Below are 19,753 nucleotides of genomic sequence, written 5' to 3' on the forward strand. Positions count from 1 at the left end.
CCGAAGGCAGATGCTTAACGACTGAGCCACCCAGGCGCCCCCGACCAAAAGGTTTGAATAGACATTTCTCCAAAGACATACAAATGGCCAAAAAGCACATGAAAAGATGCTCAATATCATTATGAGTCAGGCATTAGGGAAATGCAAATAGAAACCACAATGAGATACATCACACCAAAGATGGCTATCATTAAAAGAAAAAAAAAAGAACAGTAAAATAATAGGTGTTGGTGAAAATATAAAAAGTTGGAATCTTCGTATATTACTGATGGTAATGCAACATAGCACAGCTTCTGTGTTAAACGGTTTGGCAGTTCCTCAAAGTTAAACATAGGGTGACCGTATGACCCAGCAATTTCATTCCTAGGTGTCTACACAAAGATATGTACAGGAATGTTGAAGGCAGCGTTATTCATAAGAGCCAAAAGGCGAAAACAGCCCAAATGTCCCTCAGCAGGCAAATGGATAAACAAACTGTGGGCTCTCCAAACTGCAGTATTACTCAGCCCTAGAAAGGAATGAGGTAGGTACACACTACGACACAGATGAACCTTGAAAACACGATGCTAAGTGAAAGAAGCCAGACACAAAAGGACAAATATTGTATGATTCCATTTAATATGAAATACTTAGAAGAAGCAAATCCATAGAGACAGAAAGCCTATTAGTGGTTGCTAGGGGATGGGCCGGAGGGGGGTGGGGATTGACTGCCTAGTGGGTATGGGGTTTCCTTTGGGGTGAGGAAAAAGTTGAAAATCAGATAACAGTGCTAGTTGCACTATGAATATAGTTGCATTGTGAATATACTACAAATCACAAAATTGCACATTTTAAACGGGTGAATTTGGAGGTTTGTAAATTGTATCTCAATTAAGATGTTGCATTTCCAAATTATAGGAACCAGAATCATCTTATCCCATTTATTTCTCAAACCTGTGCCCAGGAGCCCTTACTGTTTGGCCAGCGGTAGGCTAGATACTAGATGCCTTGAGGATGGAGAGATGAATGAGACTGCTTCAGTCTAAAATGGGATCTTGGTACTAAAGTGGTTATATTTGCAGACAGTGATTAAAACCCGTGACTTGGGTTAAAGAGATCCACACTGGAATCCACTGGTTAGAATCTTGAGATTGTTTGATCTTGGGCTCATTTCTCCTTTCTAGATCTGTCAAATGGGGATGATAATTAGCACTTTTTTTCATATGGGAAGCGCTCGGCACCTACTAGGAGCTACAGCAGTTACAGCCCCTCCCCCCACACCGGGTTGCGATGGAAAGTGTACTATTATCCTATTTTACAGCTGCGAGCACAGCTGGGTCAGAAGAGAAAACCCAGGTCGTCCCCGCCCGAGTCAGGGTCTCGGATTCCGGGTCGGTAAAGTCCCAGACACCTGCTAGCGGTGGGTTTCGGGAGCGCCTGCGTGCCGCGCGCCCCCGCCGGGACGAGCACGCACCCGGCCCTGGCGCGCACGCGCGTCTGTCCCGGCGGTTGCCTAGCTTGGGGGCGCCAAGCGGCCATGGAGAAGCTGGGTGTGACCCTGAGCGCCGCGGTCCAGGAGCACCTGAGGCACTTGTGTCTGCGCGAGTTCCCATGCGGCACCGGCAGCTGGGTGCGGGCGCCGGCGGGGGCCGGACGAGGGACTCGGGGATCTGCGGGACGGACGGGACTGACCAGGGGCGGGTGCGGAGGGGCCGAGGGGCCGCCAGCCGCAGGATGTGGCTGATCTGGAGAAGCCTGAGGGGGAGGTTTAAATCTGAGCATTTGGGGAGCGGCCTGACCTGGGGTGGGGGCTGGGACACTGCAGGGGCAGACGGGGTAGCGCCCCCACAGTAACACCCCCCCCCCCGCCCGAAACTGTGGGCCTGACAGGAGAGGAGAGCGAGATCCCCATCCTAGAACATCAGGCTGCCCTGGGGTAGGGCTTCTCAGTCTGTTAAAGACACCAGGCCCCTTTTGGGGTGAAAAGCTTTTGCGTGGACAAAGAGCTTCCCGACCTTCAGATAATATGTGCTCCAGAACACATAGCAAGAGCCCCAAGCCGAGTTGGGGGGCACGGTCCTGAGCAGGCCCTGTTCTGACACCTGCAGAGGCTGGTGGGTCTGGGAGAAGCGGCTTCGTCCCTCCTTTCCTGTCTCCTGGTCTCTGAGGCCAGAAACACTTCCCTTCTAAGGCTTCTCCCTGGGGAACAAGTCGAGGCTCAGGGAGGTTAGAGCAGATGTATGTGCCCACAACCCCCCACCCCCCACCCCATCAGTTAGGTGCTCTTGCTGGGGATGAGGAGCATGACCTTGACAACCTGCCGCCCCTCAGATGTGCACAGGAGTATCTTGGGGGTCTGGAACATTTCCCTCCCACTTGCTGGGAAGCTGCCCCCCCCCACACACTGGTAGGGGCTAAGGGGAGGTCAGTGTTCCCCTTTTCATAGAGGAGAAAACCGAGACACCAATCAAGGAACTAATTTATTTGTTTGTTTCATCAACAAACATTGTTGCACACCTACTGTGTGTGCCCGGCATCCTCGTGGAGCTTTGGGGTTTCACCGATGTCTCTCAAGAGTCTCCTGGAGGAAGGGCTGGGAGAAAGTCACTCTGGGAGTCATCCTTTCATCATCCACTGTGACATCTAAATTCTGAATTCACCTTCCCAGCCTTGCCACTTCTTCCTCAAAAACATTTCCTTGGTTAATACATCTCCCAGATGGCCTTTCCTACCTCCTAGCTTCTAGTACATAAATCTTTCTGACATGTTTGGTTGCTTTCACCTGCTTCTTCAAGGTTCCCAGCTTGAGTAAACTTCTAAAGGCAGGAATGTAGTTCTCGGTCCATAGTTTTATCCGTGGCTAATAATCAGTCAAAATTATGGATTACTCACTGTGTAAATGTCTAAGCTCTTTATCCCTGATTGTCCTATCTTACGATCTGTTCTATTTGGGGAGTCTTGAATCCTCAAGAGGGTTGAGTCACCAAATAGTGAAATTCTCCACCTTCACCACTGCAGAATAAGTCACGCTTTCTTCCTCGAACTTGGCGAACATGGAGGGAGCTGGTCCCCAGAGAAGAGGAGGCTGTGAACCCTGGGGAGGAGACAGTGGAGGCGCTACTGGACCTGGTCCGCAGCCCCCACTCACCCTGGGCTCTGCTGGAGGGTTCCAGTGCAGAGGACCGTTTTCTGAGGGAACTGGCCATCCAGAATCCCCTGGTGCTCAAAGACACCTTCTTCTACTCCTACTTCAGGTCCCTACGGGTGGTGGACAAGCAGGTAAGAGCTGGGAGTTGCTGTTAGGGAGGCCATTCCCCCTACAGAACTGTATAGTCCTTAGGGTAGGACCTCGCTGTTAAGTGGGAGGAAGGATGGGAAGGTAGCTGTGCCCCCCAAATTAATTTCACCTGCCCCTCCACCAAGCAGGGCCAACTGTTCATTTGCTACGTGTCTTCTTTCTTCGCCCCTCGGGAGGTAATCCAGGTGTGTCTTGTAGAGCTGACTTTGGGTGCACCCTGCAGTCAGCCCTCCTGGGTCCTAGGACAGACCTTTAAAGTGTCTGTATTGGTTTTACTTAAACTGTGGGGGCCCAGCGTTAGGGAGGGTTGGCATAGTACCATATTAGTTTCTGTTACGAAAAAGCCTTCTTCGCTTCTACCAAATAACAGAGCCCCAAACTGCAAACTCAGCCTTCCTACCTTTGCATCTCCTTTCCCAGAGAAACTGTGAATTTACACAGTACTGGGCATGGGGAGCGGGAGCCCCTCCTACCAATTGCCTGGGACCCTCCCGGTGTAAGCTCTGAAAGTTTTGTGTCCTGGGAACCCCTCAATCCTGGGCAAACTGGTACAGTCACCAGGAAGGGCCCTAATGTCTTTGAGGCTACAAACAACTGAAGATTCACAGATGGACGTCTGAACTTCGGGTCTGATTCTGCTGTGTGCCAACTAGCAATTCCTTATGGCCTCAGGGTTGACTGTGGCCCGGAGGTGGACAGCAAAGAACACGGCATCCCTGCCCTTAGGAGCTCGCAGTCCAACAGGGGACACAGGACCCTGAGCTGGAAGTCGGACAACACCTCTGGGGGGGCGGGGTGAGGGCGAAGAGGTGAGAGATCACTGTCGGGGTCCGCGGCGCTGGGATCCTGGTGGGATGTGCCGGTCAGAAGGGGTTGGCCTGTGCGAGGTGACTCCCTCAGGAGGGGAAGTGGCCAGCTGTCACTGTCCTCTGGCGGACCCCATTTCTGCTCCACAGCTGCCTCGCCCATGAGAGCTCCTAGCTTCCTGACCTTCCCTTCCAGGTGAGCCTGGTGGATAAAGGTCTCCTGAAATTTCTGAAACTTGAAGAGTTGGTACTGAGTGCCAATCAAATCAAGGAGATCGACGCCGTCAACCTGCCCCCAACTCTCAAGGTAAAGGAGCCCAGGCTCCATGTGGTGTTTTTGTGCCTCCGCAGCTCAGAGACCCTGTCCCTGCCTTGTCCTGCCACCCAAAGGTTCGGCCAGTGCAGCTGTATGCCAAGGGCCAGCCCCAGGCTTTGGAGAGGGAGGCCAGATTCCTCAAAAAAGTAGAATTTCCGTGTGACCCAGCAATGCCATCTCTAGGCTTATGCCCCAAAGAATTGAAGGCAGGGGCTGAGATTCTTGCAGCCAAAAGGTGGGGCCAACCCAAATGTCCATCAACAGATGAGTGGGTAAACAAAATGTGGCCTCTCCGTACAGTGGGATGTTGTTGTCATGAAAAGGAATGACTCATGCCACAGCATGGACGGAACCGGAAAACGTTATGCTGAACGTAGAGGCCACACGCCGAAGGTCACGTACTAGGCGATTCCACTTGCACAAAGTATCTAGAAGAGGCAAATCCACAGGGACCGAGGTTACTAGGGCAGGGGTGAGGGGTGGGGAGTCATTGCGGTACGTGATGGGTACCCACTGTGATGGGTACGGAGCCTTCTGGGGTGATGAAAACTTTCAGAAATAGGAGCAATGATGGCTGCGTAATGATGGACTCTACTTAACGCCACTGAAAGGTACACTTAGAAGTAGGGAAAATGGCAAATCATACATATTTTGCCACAATAAAAAAAAATCACTTTAAGAAAAGCTAGTCTGGGCTTTATTATGAGTTTTCAGCTGAACATATCAAAATGGTCTCAATTTTAAATTAAATGTGGAAATTCGTTGATTTCGTGGCAGAAGGGACTCAGAAATGCGGCTCAGTGCCAGGCCTAGGAAGAAACCAGGCGAGGCCTCAGAGCAGAAATCCAAGAATGCTCTGTTACCCTCCAGTTGAGTCCTTACTCCAGCCAGGGACCCTTTGGCTTTCCCAGAGACAGGCTGCCGTGGGCTGAGCAGTTGCCAAATTGCCATGCCTGTCCCCATCCACCCCACCATCACCTCCCATGCCAAATTTTAATGTTTCTTTCACAAAACGAAGAGAAACTTTCCAACACCTGCTGCAGAAATATTTTTCCCCAGATTTTATTTTATTTCTTTTTAAAATTTATTTTGAGAGAGTGAGCGAGAGAGGGGAGAGGGAGAAGCAGGCTCCCCGCTGACGGGGGGCGGGGGGCTCGATCCCAGGACTCCGGGATCATGACCTGAGCCAAATGCAGACACTTAACCGACTGAGCCGCCCAGGTGCCCCTTTCCCCTTAGTTTAAAGGGAGCCCCCCGTGGGCCTAGCGCGGCAGCGTATGAGGACTTCCCCATGCCACCCCACTGTTTGTCAGGGAGGGAGGGAGGACGGACTCACGGCCGTCTCTCTGCCCCTCTCAGGTGCTGGAGCTCTACGGAAACAAGCTCAGCAGCATGGGGTGTCTGTGCACTCGCCCACCCCCGCGTCTCCAGCACCTGGGGTTGGGTCAGAACAAGCTTCTGGGCCCCTTGGAAAGTCTGTATGTCACCGCAGATCACTGGTAACTCCAGAGCCCCGGCCGGAAAGAGGGAGAAGGGCTTAAGCCTTAGGTTTGGGTCGTGCCTTGAAGAACTCAGCTTTGCTCTTTTCTTTTTTTCTTTCTTTCTCTTTGCTCTTTTCTGTAATAACTGCTGGTTGGCTGCCAGCTCCAGACCTAGGGTTTATTTCTCTGATCGAATAAGCAAAAATTCCTCCTGAAACCCAGGGAAGGATGACAAGAGGTGGCGGGAGTGGGTCAGACCTTTCGCTTTGATGCTTTCACAGCAGGGCTGCTCCAGTCGGCCACTGCCGACATCGGGGTGGCCACGGTTGGTTGTGGGGCTGTGTCGTGCGCTGTAGAAAGTTGAGCGTCATCCCTGGCCTCCACCCACCAGATGCCAGCAGCACCTCCACACCAGTGGTAAGCACCCCAAATTTGTAGACTCATACCATGGCCAGAGTACCGTGTGTTCTGATTTTTTATCTGGAAAACATATTTCCTCTAAACCGAGGTAACCTGCTTCATGCCAGGTGTGAGTTCCATAAAAACACGTAAGTGAAACCTCCATCTTTCACTGCTGAAATTCAAAGGAAGGCACCCTGCTCATGGTTCGGTTTTCCTGATATCTTCCCCGTCTTCTTGAAGGCTGACTTTGGATAAGGTCCACGTGCTGGCCCCCGTGAAAGGTTCTTCTCGGGTACTTCCCTTTGACTGGCTAGCATAGCCTTGCATGGCGGGCTGCCCAGGTCGGAAGAGCAGGGCAGGAGGGCAGGGAAGATGCCCGAGTTCGGTGAGCTGGAGACCAGAGGGTATGATGTGCTGATGACGTGCCCCTTGCGTTCCTCTTGCTGCTGTTCTCAGAGCGGACACCAGTTTGCTGTGTGCAGTGGGGAGAGCTCCTCATTGCCCCCCCTTCCTGGCCCTTTTTGCCAGACTGGGATGGAGGGCGCCTCCTTTGTCCTCACTGGCATGTTCTTCTTCACTCATGTGCCCCCAAGACATGAATCACAGGGCTTCCTATGACCATGAGCCAGTCGGGCTTCGGAAAGCGTCCTCCAGCTTCCAGACCCCTCAAGTGTCATGGACCCTCTTCTCAGGGCCCCATATTTACCGGCCTCTCTTACCTCCGCCCACTGCTCCTCCCCACGTGGCTTCCTGGCCAGTGTCAGTCTGTTGAGAACCTTCTAGATGCACAGTGCTGTATCAGGATCTATGCGCGGTACCAAGAGTTCATCTGCGAAGAGATCTGTGTAAATGGAAGTCATTGCAGGCAGGATGTGACCAGGGCCATCTCTGTGTCACAGTGAGGATGGCAGTGTCATGGGGGGGGGGCAGTAGAACCAAGAGGTGTTTCTTGGTGAATCAAAGGGGGGTGATCTTGAGCCAAGGGCCGCTAACTTGTGAGTCAAGGGTGGGTGGAGGCTCCTATCCCAACAGGATCCTATCCCGCCCTCAGCACCGGCCTGCTGTCTGTCGTGGACACGGGGTGCTGGGTGGTGTTGAGCAGGGCAGGCCCAGTGCATGACCACAGCTGCCTGTCCCCATCCCCGCGCTCACCCTGCCTCTGGGCTTCCGGCTGATCCTGCTCCCCTTCTAGGCCCAACCTTGTCTCTCTGGACCTGAGCTTCAATGACCTGACGGACCTGCAGGGCATGATTGCTGGCCTCAGCACCCTCCCCCACCTGCGGCTGCTCGTGCTGCAGGGGAACCCGCTGGCCCTGGTGCCCTACTACCGAGGCTTCACCATCGACAGCCTGTCCCAGCTCTGCGTGCTGGACGACATCACCGTGTCTCCCAGTGAGAAGCATCAGTTCCGGGGGCTCAGCCACAGTGGGGGTGAGGGAGCGGATGGGCAAAGCGGGGAGGGGCTGGCATCTGATACCCTGGGCCTCTGCTCACCGGTCCACTGTCAAACCGGTCCCTGCAGTGCCCCAGTTAGTCAGGGGTAGCTCACCTTCTTGGTCAGTGTTCTCTCCCAGATTTTTGATCCCTGTCATTGGGATTTGGGGACAGAAGTGGTAAAGGGGCTGAGACCATCCTAGGCCAACAGGAAACGTTCTTTCAATGCATTTCTTTACATCTGTGGTGGCTTGAGATCACCCCCTTGTGGCCCATGCCACAAGCTGCATCAGAGCCTTCTGAAGGTCAGGGCGATGGAACATTGGTAATCACAGCTGCCATGCCGTGTGCCAGGCAGAGCTAAGGTAACAGATTCTCCATCTGTAACCATCCCTGCAAAGCAGCTACTATCATTCCCATTATACAAATCCAGAAAACAAGGCTTAAGTGGGGTATCTTACCAAAAAGGGACTCACTCCAAATCACTGTGTTTGAACTTGGCAGAACTGGGGTTTGAACCCAAGTTTGCAAACTGCGAGGTTCAGCCCCTCAAGGAGGAAAGAATGGAGGGACCCGGCTGGGCCTGCCCTCCCCTGCCGTCCCCCTCACTTCTGCCACTTCCCCTTGCAGACCTCTTGGCACGTGAGGCACAGTTCGTGGTGACTATTGGAAATGTCAAGGGGGTTCTGGACACCTCTATCCTGGACCCGGAACCAGGGCCTCAAGGCCCTTTTATCACTTACAACTATTATGTGACCTACGATTTTGTGGAAGATGAAGAAGGAGAAGCAAGTGATTACGGTGGCGTGCTGGCCGAGGTGTGTGCCCCTCGGGCTGCTCCCAGGAACTGGGGTCATGCGCTGCCCTTGGCTCCACAGGGTCTCCTGTGCAGGCAGAACCGCTTCTTGGGGCCCAGAAAACCCCTTTACTCGGAGCTTTCTGGTTCACACCCTACTCTGAGAAGGGAAGCGGCTCTATTCAGCCCCTTTCTTGCATCTCGAGTTACTCCCCGTGTTCACCTTCGTTTGCCCTTGAAATACAAGCAAACGGCCTCACAAGGGAGCAACACTTACAACCAGGCCGTTGCTCCCCACCCCACGCTTCTCCCCTACTCTTCCATCGCCCTTCTCATCAAAAGCACACCGGAGGGTATCACCCAGCCAGGAGAGATGGGGGACGCCCTAACTCCTGCAGAAATTGTTACTGTTCTTACTCCTAACATAGACCTCTCAGAAGGGGCAAGATGGGCATTTTTAAAAACTTCCTGCCCAAGCCCGCGTCTTGGTTGGTGCTTCAGGTTCGGCGCAGACACCTGTTCACGCACATGCGCGCTGCGCTCAAGGAGAACCCTACGCACAGCTCAGCGGGCGAGTGTCTGGGTCTCTCCCGCAGATCGTCAAGCCCTCGCCCAGCACCGAACAGCTGGTCGAGGACATTCCTGAAGAGCTCTTCGAGGAGGCTGAAGACTCCGTAGAGTCTGGGCTGTCCACGCTGTCGGGAGAGCTGGAGGGTTCGGTGGCCTCGGGCGTGTCGGGGTCCTTGCCCCGGGTGACAGACTCCGCGGAGGAGCTGGCCAAGCTGCGGCCGCGAATAGATCCCCGGCTCTGCCCCTCCCCAGGGTAAGGACGGAGGCCGCGTGGCAGCAGGGCCTGGGTGGTCGGGGTTCCGTGAGCTCTGCCCGCGCCCCTTCCCGGCCCCACAGCAGAGCGGTCCCTGCGGCCCCCGGGGACCCTCTGGGCCAGTGGCTGCGCAGGTGCAGCTGCGTTCGGTGTTCGAGGCCCCGGGAGTCCTCCCTTCGCCGGAGCGCAGCTGTACCTTCTTTCCCTGAACGGTCAGGTATAACGTCAAGGCAGAGGTGAGAGAGGGACAGCCCTTGCCCTCCGGCAGCCCTCAAGAGTTTAAAACCTTCTCAGTTTAACTTCTTAATGCATCTGGAATTTATCCTGGCACCTGACACGTGGTGTGGATCTGGCAGTCCAAGTAGCAGGTTCTTTCTCCCCTCCTAAGGCCGGCCTCACGGGCGTCGTGCGTATCACATGCTTTGTCTTATTTGATAAAGAATTTTTTTTTGATGGTGAAGAATTTTACAAGAACTTAGAGTCACATCTCATTTAGTCTTGAAGCTCCATTAGCTCCATAACTCATTTCAAAACATGGAGCCGGGTTGGGTGGTGGTGGTGGTGGTGGTGGTGTGTGTTTTACAAGCTTCCTGCTATCAGCTGGTGTTGTCATTAGATTCTTCTGATGACCAGAGCTCAGAAAACAGAATTTGCGACTGAGTTCTAATGACCTGAGCCTTCACCTCACGCAGATTTTGCTGCTGATGCCTTCAAGGAATTGCGAAACCTAGTTTCTCTTGAAGCTGAAAGAGTTATTTTTTATTTTTTTTTAAGAATTTTTAATTTTTTTTTTATTTGGGAGAGAGAGAGCAAGAGCACGAGAGGAGGAAGGGTCAGGGAGCCCAGTGCAGGACTGGATCCTGGGACTCGGGGATCATGACCTGAGCTGAAGGCAGACGCTTAACCAACTGAGCCACCCAGGTGCCCCTAAAAGAGTTGTTTTTGTTTTTGTTTTTAATTACTTAAGACATCCACGGAAGGTAAACAATACAGGCTTGTGGAGACTATGGGGGAGCTGCCGTGGGCCCTTGTGCAGAGTTCCTGCGGTGACAGAAAGAGGGAGGCGGCTACCCCAGCTGTCAGAAGAGGGGGAGCCCCAGCCAGCCCCGAGCCAGGCTCCCCAGTCAGCCCCAGCTGACAGCCTTGTGGTGGTGCTGGTGGTGGTGGTTGAATTTTTGGAAATACTAACAAAAAGTAAGAACTACAAATGATGCTACTTTAAAAAATATGTAAATTAGAAAATAAAAGTTTCTTCTCCTGCATCCATCAAACCCATCCCATAGAATGAATTACTCTTTTATTTATTTACGTTAAGTAGTCTCTACTCCCAGTGTGGAGCTTGAACGCAGGACCTCGGGGATCAGGAGTCGTCCACTCTCCCGACTGAGCCAGCCGGGCGCCCCAGAACGGACTACTCTGAATGGTTTTGTGCATGTGGTTCCCTGTTTCTTCTTACACAGTCATATATACGAACCTATATACTCCTATACTTTTTTTCTCAAAAAAAAATGAACTCATATTCTGTCTCAGTTTGAAATATGCTGATTCTGCTTGTGGCTGTGGACACACAGACCTGTTCTATTATTTTTTTAATAAATGATTAAAATGTAACCTACATATACGGAAGTATCCACCTTACAGCCAAATGATGAGGGCCCGCAAGTAACCACTGCCCTTGATAAGAAATAACATCCCAGGGGCGCCTGGGTGGCACAGCGGTTAAGCGTCTGCCTTCGGCTCAGGGCGTGATCCCGGCGTTATGGGATCGAGCCCCACATCAGGCTCCTCCGCTATGAGCCTGCTTCTTCCTCTCCCACTCCCCCTGCTTGTGTTCCCTCTCTCACTGGCCCTCCCTCTCTCTGTCAAATAAATAAATAAAATCTTTAAAAAAAAAAAAAAAGAAAGAAAGAACATCCCAGAACCTCCGAAGACTCCTTAGGCCCCTCCCTCCTTCCTAACTGTCACTGTCAACTCAACTAACACCATTAACTCGTGTGCCTCTCTTAGACCTTTCTATAAATGGCATCAGGCAGTAATCGTGTGTGTCTGGCCTCCTGTGACACTGTGCATGTGTGTGCACGTCTCCTCAAAGGCGTCGTCCTGGTCCCCGGCCATGGCCTCCCGGCTGACAGCACCCCCGTCTTCCTCTGCCCTCCCCAAGGACGGTTCTCTTCAGCACCGTCCGCAAGCCCTGGACCGATGTCATCCCCTGCAACTACGAAATGCAGCACACCCTCAGGGACCTGGTGCCCCTCAAGGCCTTCCTGCTGGCGGGAACCACCGTGACCATCGTGGAGGAGAAGGTGGGTGACGGGGTTCCTGTGCTCCACACATCAGCCCCCTTTTCCTGTCTTCCAGTCTCCAGTCAGGGCGTCCCGGGGCCCTGGTGCCTTGTGGGCGAGGGCTCAGTGCCTTTCCAGCAAGATCCCAGCCAGCCCCCGGCTGGCCTGCCTCACTCATGCCCACCTCGCCATCCCCTAGATTCTCTCCTGGCCTCTGGTGCCTCCGCCTGTCGACACTGTGTTGCCTGCTAAGAAAGGAAAAGGGGAGAAGGACAAGAAGGACAAGAAGGACAAAGACAAGAAGGGAAAGGAGGGGAAGGACAAGGCCGCGAAAGGGGAGAAAGAGACGGCATTGAAGGTACCAGCTGGGCTGCCAGGTGCCCGGAGCGGTTGTGGTAGCCGGGGGTGCTCTGGGCACTGTCCCTGCTGGGCCCCAGCCACTCTCCTGGCCTCTCCCCGCAGGAGCAGAAGGCGTCCAAGAAGAAGGAGCTTCCTAAGGAGCTCCGCCAGGACCCACCCATTCTGCGGGTGCTGGGCAGCGGCCTGGTGGCCTTGGAGCCCCTGCTGGTGGGGGAGCCACTGGTGTCCACAGTGTGCAACTTTGGGGTGATTCGCACCGCGGAAACTGACAGGCTGACCTTTCTCAGGGTACAGGAGGGCCCCCGCCACACCCCTCCCCCCCGAAACAGTGCTGGGCAGGGAAAGGCTATGTGGGACTCTGAGCCTCCCTCCTCCGGAAGGCCCGGTGTTGGCAGGGCCCAGGGGGGAGGAGGGCCTCTCCCTCAGCTGTGCAGTGGCGCCCAGCTCCCCACTTTATGGGAACCGGCGCCGTGGGCAGCCTTCTCAGGTGTGAGGAGCCCGGCCAGTGGGCAGGTCAGGGCCACTCCTCCCTGGGAGATCTGCCCTGCCTCCCTGGGCCGTGGGGAGGTTGCGGGGGGAAGGAGGGGTGGAGACCTGCAGCCACCCCTTCCCCAGCATCCCCCAACTCCAGTAAGCCTCTCATGTTGTGGTTCTTTCTCTCAGGATGGAAAGAACAAGAACAAGAAAGCTAAAAAAGGTAAGAACTAATGATGGTAACTGAGAGCGGGGAATGTTTACTGAGGGCCTTAGTCTGCCCCGACTGCCATAACAGTGCCACAGCCTGCGAGGCTTATAAACAACAACAGACATTTATTTCTTGCAGCTCCGAAGGCTGGGAAGTCCAAGACCAAGGTGCCAGTGTCGCTAGGTAAGGGCCCTCTTCCTGGTTCGTAGCCAGCCCCTTCTTGCCGCATCCTCACATGCTGGAAGGGGCACGGGGACTCTCTGGAGCTTCTTTTATAAGGATACTGATCCCATTCATAGGCCTCTACCCTCATGACCTCTCACCTCCCAAGGTCCCATCCCCCAATACCATCACTTCTGGAGGTTAGGATTTCAACATGTCAATTTTGCAAGGACACAGACATGCAGGCCGTAGCAGGACCTGGGGAAGGATCCACCTGATTTGGGACCAAAGAAGTGGAAGGACAGAGAATCGTATCTTCTGGGCAGTGGGAAGGCCATGCCCACCCTAAGGACCAAACCCTCCACCTTTCCTGCATTCCTGAGACAAGAGCAGCCCGATGTGGGTCGTGCTAAGGGCAGGAGAGGCAACCTGGGGTAGGAGGCAGGTGAGGTGGGAGAGGGGGCTGAGTTGGGCCTGGCCCAGGGTCCTTCTGGCCCAGCAGTCGGGTGCCTGTTTCAGCTCATTGGCCCTCTTTGCCCAAGGAGGAGTCTGGGCTCTTCAGTGAACAAGGGGCAGTCACTCAAGTGTCTGAAACAGGTAAGCTTTAGATTTGAGCTGTAGAAAGAACCGGCTGGCTTGGAACGAGCGGTAGGAGATGGGGGCCCGGCTGGGAGCCTGCTGCGAACTGTAAGGCCAGGTCAGAGCAGCATGGCTCCCGACAGCCGGAGAATGGAAACAGCCCGAGGCCCATCCGTGGCTGCGTGCCCGGATGTGGCATTTCCACACAACGGGGATTCCTCCACAGCGAAAACGAGCAAAGCCTCCACGTGTAGCACCGGAGAACCTTGAAAACATGAGGGCGGGAAAGCAGCCAGTCAAAGAAGGCCACACAGTGTTTGATTCCGTTTACGTGAAATGTCCCAGAACAGATGAATTGATAGGGACAGAAAGTAGATCAGTGGGGGCTAGGAGAGGGGGTGACTGCTAATGGCTACAGGGTTTCCATGAGGGGGGGACGAAATGTTCTGGAATCACGTCATGGGAATGGTTGAACAATGTTGTGAATATACTAAAACCCACAGAAGTGTATATTTAAAAATGGTTAAAATGTTGACTATTATGAGAATTTTATCTCAATGAAAAGAAATTCACCTAAAAACAGCAACAACAACATACAGGCAAGAAACGCTAAGGGCCTGACCCAGGACTGGATGGCAGAGGTGGGGCAGAGGAGACAGGTCCGAGAGTGACTGGGGGGCAGGTGGGACGGGACAGGCTTCTGCCCGGGGGCCTGCAAAGCTGCACCCGGGGCTGGGCTTGGTTTTGCACCTGCGAAGCTGAAGTGTGTGGAGTGTCCAGGAAGCCTTTCCCTCACCTGCCCCTTGTCCCCCGGTGCCTTCTCCATCTCCTCGGCCACCACCCCAGAAAACTGCCACTGCTACCCAGCTGCGCCTCCTACCTCCCACGTGGCCGGGCCACTCTGTCGGCTCCCCCACAGCAGTCAGGGAGGTCGTGTTTGCAAGTCTGGCTGAGTCACTCCCTGTTGGAATCTCTTCCATGACTTCCTGCAGGCTGATCACGAAAGCCCCTGAGTTCTGCTTGGAATCCTTACCTGCCAGTGTTCATTCAGCTGCTTCAGCCATCAGATCTCAGCTTCAGTTGCCTTCTTTGGGGAAGCTGATCCTCTGGATTAGGGTGGGCTCCTTTGTTTTCTTCATAGCGTCTGGTGGTTTTGTTGTTTTTTTAAAAGATTTTATTTATTTGTCAGAGAGAGCACAAGCAGGGGGAGCAGCAGGCAGAGGGAGAAGCAGACTCCCTGCTAAGCAAGGAGCCCGACACAGGACTGGATCCCAGGACCCTGGGATCATGACCTGAGCTGAAGGCAGATGCCTGACCAACCGAGCCACTCAGGCATCCTGAGTCCAGTGTTTTTATCTATAGTACTCAGCACTGTGCAAACTATAGAGATGTGAATTTTGTAATTGTTTTATTTTTATCTTGTCCACTACACTGAAACTACAAGTGTGGGGGGGGGGCTGCACCTGCATTCTTTGAAGTCATACAGTCCCTAGTCTCCAGCATAGTAGGCTCATAGGAGGCCATCAACATTGATTGAATGAGTGAATCAACTTATAGGTGGTATTTAAAACCATAAAAATATGTGTGCTTATGTTGACAGAGAAAAGGATTGAGCACAGCACCCTGGGGAACACTACAAATTTTGAGCAGGGAGGGACAAGACCTGGAAGAATCACATTTAACTATGTCCTAAAGAAAAATTCAGATATTGAAAGGAATACAAAAAAAGTACCCAAGGTGGGGCACCTGGGTGGCTCAGTCTGTTAAGCATCAGACTCTTGATTTCAGCTCAGGTCATGATTCCTGATTCCTCTCTCCCTTTCCCTCTGCCCCTCCCCCCACTCACATGCACACACACTCTCTCTCCAAAATAAATAAAATCTTTTTAAAAAAATAGCACCCAAGGTAAAATTCACATCTGCCATCCAATAAAACAAAACCAAAAACAAACTACCAGACATGCCAAAAAAAAAAAAAAGAAAATTTAATATATAATGAGAATTTATCAATCATAGTTGACTCAGAAATTACATACATGTTAGAGTTAGTAGACAAGGACATTAAATTACTTATTATAATTATATTCCATATATCTAAGAAGCTAAAGGAAAGGTGATGGTATGTAGCAATATGGACTATAAACCAAACTTTTAGGGATAAAAACTACCATGTCACATTAAAAATATATTCATTGGGATTAATGGCATATTGGACAATTCAGAAGAAAAGATTAGTAAACTGGAAGCGGTAGAAACTATCCACAATTAAACTCAGAAAAATGGCTGGAAAAAAAAAATGCACAGAGTGTCAGTGAATTTTGAGACAAATTCAGAGGAACTGATGTCCATGTAGTTGGAGTCCCCAAAGGAGAGTGGAGTAGGCAGAAAGAATATCTGCAGAAGTAATTGTTGAAACATTTCCAAGTTAGATGGAAATTATAAATACAGCAACCCAAAGAGTTCAGTGAACTCAAAACACAAGGGGCATGAAGGAAACTAAACCAAACTGGATAATAATAAAACTGCTTAAAATGAGTGATAAAGACAGAGGAACAAAGATAAAGATGACAGCAGTCTTATCATCAGGAAAATGCCAAATAGAAGACGGTGAAAGAATTCTTAAACATTCAAAGAAAAATAACTACGAACTTAAAATTCTTTACCCAACAAAAATATCTTCCAAAAAGAAGGTGAACTGAACAGTTTCTAGACATACAAATGCTGAAAGAATGTATCACCAGCATACCTGTATTACAAGAAATGCTCAAAGAAGTCCTTTAAGTGGAAGAAAATACTGGATGGATCTGGATCTGCAGAAAGAAATGGTAATTGTGTCAAAATATAAAGACTCCTTTCTTATTATTTAAATATGTTTAAATGATAATTGTTTAATGAAAAGATATATTGCAGTGCTTATAACACCAGTAGAATGTATGACAATAGCAAAAAGGCTAGGCGTGGGAGTAAGGAAAGAAATGGAAGTGTATCACTGTAAGATTCCTATTTCTGTGTGAAGTGGTATAATATAATTTGAAGTCAGACTGCAATAAGTTAAAGATATTTATTATAAACTCTAAAGTAACCACTAAAATGATACAACAAAGAATTCTAGCTAATAAGCCAACAAAGGAGAGAGAAAAGGGATTGTAAAGATATTCAGTTAATCTAAAAGGAGGTGGAAGCAAAAAGAAACAGAGAACATGTGCGATAAATAGAAAACAACAAGATGGTAGACTTAAACACAATCATACCAATAATCACATTAAACGTAAGTAATCTAAACACCCAATTAAAAGGCAGAGATGTTCGGATTGGATAAAAAAGTAAGACCCAACCGTATGCTGCTTGCCAGAAATCCACTTTAGATATAAAGATACAAAAATATTTAAAAATGGAGAAGGATGTTCATGCTTACACTAAAAGAAAGAAAGAAAGAAAAAAGAGCAACTATTAATATCGGACAAAATAGACTTCAGAGAAAGAGTATTACCAGGAATAAAGAGGGTCATTTCATAATAATAAAGGAGTCAAGAGGATGTAATGGTCCTAAGCATGTATGCACCTAATAATTGAGCTTCAAAATACATGAAAAAAAAAAACCTGATAGAACTACAAGGAGAAATAGACAAATCCAAAATTATATTCAGAGATTTCAATATGTCTCCCTAAGTAGTTGATAGGAAAAATAGAAAATTGGTAAGGATATGGGAGACTCGAATCAGACTGCCAATCAATTTGAGGTGACTGAAATTTACAGAGTACCTCACCCAATAACATGAGAATACACATTCTTTAAGTGCACACAGAGCCAAGATATTCCATAATCTGGGCCATAAATAAAGTCTCAGTAAGTTTAAGACAATTCAAAACATACAAAGTATCCTATCCTCTGTGACCACAGTGAAATTAAATTAGAAATCAGTAACAAAGATATTTGTAAAATCCCCCAATTTTTAGAAACTAAATAACACACATCAAAATAACCCATGGACCAAGAAGAAATCAAAAGGGAAATTAGAAAGTATTTTGAACTGAATGAAAATAAAAATATGAAATGTCAAAATTAGTAAAATTGAAGTAAATCAGTATTCATAGAGAAATTTATAACAGTAAATGCCTATATTAGAAAAGTTTCTGGGTTGCCTGGGTGGCTCAGTCGGTTAAGCATCTGCCTTCAGCTCAGGTCATGATCTGGGGTCTTGGAATCAAGCACCATGTTGGGCTCCGTGCTCCATAGGCAGTCTGCTTCTCCCTCTCTCTCTGCCCCTCCACCCCACTCATGCTCTCTCGCTCCCTCTCAAATTTTAAAAAGAAAGAAAAGCTTCTAAAACTGAGTTTAACAGGGTTGTAGGATACAGGGTCAGTATTCAAGAAATTAACTGTATTTCCATATACTAACAATGAACTCTCAGACGGTGAATTTTTACAATGGCATTGAAAAATATGAAATAGGGATAAATCTAACTAAGGATGTGGAAGTCTTGTATTCGGAAAACTACAGAATGTCCCCAAGAGAAATCAAAGAAATAAATGGTGGGATAAATATGTACAAGGATAGGGAGATTCAGTATTGTTAGGATGTTGGTTTTCCCCAAATTGATCTGTAATTCAACCTAATCTCAATCATGCTGGGGGGATTTTTTTTTTTTTTTTAGATATTAGCAAGCTGATTCTAAACTTAATATGGAAATTCAAAGGACTAGAATAACTAAAACAGCTTTGAAAAAGAACAAAGGACATAACTGTGGGACTTCAGGACCCATGCAAATCATATGATTTATGATCAAGCCACAGGGTTAAGATGGTCTTAAATTTTTTTTACACCTTTTCAAATATTTTATTGTCTGGCTTAATTGACAGTTGCACAGGAATAGCTGCCACTGCTGTTAGTCTCTTGTGGTGCAGTGTTTGAAGTGTATGAAGAAAATCCAATCTCATATGGACATGTAACTGGAAAGGGGAATATTTTAATAGGCTTTCAAATAACTGGATATTTTTCTTTGATATGTCAAATTTGACAACTAGTAGTTTTTTAAAGGCTGTTACAGAGTGAAAACAATCTATATGAATGCATTTTTCATAGTTATGTTAAAATCCATTGGTCTACATTGCTTTTTTTTTTTTTTTTTACATTGCATTTTGAAGGGCTATCTTACTCATGCACAATTTGTAACATCAGGCATTGGTTACTTGTAAAATACTGGTTCACTGAGTTATGCAGATCTTCCTACTGTTGACTCATTTCATTACACATTACCCGAAAATCACATTCATTTATCAGCACCCATATCATTAGAAAAGCCTTTGAGTATTGGGAAACAGTTACGTTCATGGTGGCAGATACAGTGTTTCAAAATTCTGATTTCTACTTGAAAGCTCAAATGTTATAAATTTATCAAAATGCTTTCCGTTGTTTTCCCTGAAATGCCAGACTTCATTCGCTTTTTAGAAAATAATCTGCCAAATATTCACGTCTGAATAACCGGTTTGTCCGTGTTCTTTCAAGGGAAGACGGTGCTCCGAGGCACAAGCAGCTGGTTCGTGTTGCAACGCAAACAGCTGGGCCTTGTTAAATGATCTGATTAGACGTGATTTAACCGCGTTCCTCACTACGGTTAAGACGCGAGGCTGGAACCGCGGACTCCCAAACTGCGCTCCCCCTTGGGTCGGAGGACAGCTTTGAGTTCCAGAGCGGCCTAGAAGCAGCCGGCACATCTCTCGGGACTCACACACTCGTGTTTTTATTTCTCAGAAAAGGAAAAATCTGCGGTTGCCGCGTACGACGGCGACTACCAGCCCCAGCCGCTGACGGTGGAGGTGCAGATCCAGCTGAACCAGCACCTCTCGGCCGAGGAGGCGCTCCGGGACATCTCCCTGTAGCGCGCGGGATTAAAGGCTGTTCTGACGACCGTGGCTTCGCGTCCGTGTGGCCGCCGCGTCGGGGAGCGGGGGACCCGCTGGGGGGCGCGGGGCGGCCTCTCCGCCCGCAGGTGCTCAGCGGGTGAGCGAGGCCCCGTGTGGGAGGGGTCCCGCGGGGCCCCGAAGCCCCGCCCCGCGCCCCCCGGCGAGTCCAGCTCCCCGCCCCAGCCCTGCGGGCTGTGCGAGGCTAGAGCTCCGGGTCCCAGCTCTGCTGCGCGAGCTCCTCGCCTGTCCTTGGCCCGGCGTCCCGGCTCAGGTAGGTCCTCGGGGGGACGGGTTAAGCGGGCCCGGGGGCGCCTGGAGCCACCGCTGCGGGGTGGGGCGTGTCTCCCTGTGCCGGAGGGGCCGGTGCCTCTGTCCCCCCCGCGCGTCCGCCAGGACGCTGGGTCTGGCGGCGGGGTCGTCTCCCCAGGGGGCCGTCGGGGCCAGGCG

At 50.4% G+C, this 19,753-nt stretch overlaps 1 protein-coding gene across 1 annotated transcript; it reads left to right on the plus strand.

Moving 5' to 3' along the window:
- The first annotated feature begins 1,396 nt into the window (after positions 1-1,396).
- Positions 1,397-19,315, plus strand: LRRC43 (leucine rich repeat containing 43). Its single transcript, XM_045777704.2, has 13 exons — positions 1,397-1,609; positions 2,998-3,258; positions 4,280-4,390; positions 5,759-5,898; positions 7,475-7,713; positions 8,347-8,534; positions 9,109-9,335; positions 11,497-11,638; positions 11,817-11,975; positions 12,080-12,265; positions 12,641-12,674; positions 12,801-12,845; positions 19,155-19,315. Exons 1-13 carry the CDS (start codon positions 1,517-1,519, stop codon positions 19,280-19,282), a joined length of 1,953 nt encoding a protein of 650 aa, XP_045633660.2. The 5' UTR covers positions 1,397-1,516; the 3' UTR covers positions 19,283-19,315.
- Positions 19,316-19,753: the final 438 nt, after the last annotated feature.

This window comes from Ursus americanus, chromosome 30 (genome assembly GCF_024610735.1).
Source record: "Ursus americanus isolate L20-20 chromosome 30, mUrsAme1.1.p, whole genome shotgun sequence".
NCBI lineage: Eukaryota > Metazoa > Chordata > Mammalia > Carnivora > Ursidae > Ursus > Ursus americanus.

What these genes read in the sequence shown, in the direction of transcription:
- LRRC43 (XM_045777704.2), top strand. Translation starts at nt 1,517, where the DNA reads ATGGAGAAGCTGGGTGTGACCCTGAGCGCCGCGGTCCAGGAGCACCTG. An exon ending in TATGTCACCGCAGATCACTG is followed by an intron (nt 5,899 to 7,474) that starts GTAACTCCAGAG and finishes CTCCCCTTCTAG; the next exon opens with GCCCAACCTTGTCTCTCTGG. An exon ending in GGGGCTCAGCCACAGTGGGG is followed by an intron (nt 7,714 to 8,346) that starts GTGAGGGAGCGG and finishes TTCCCCTTGCAG; the next exon opens with ACCTCTTGGCACGTGAGGCA.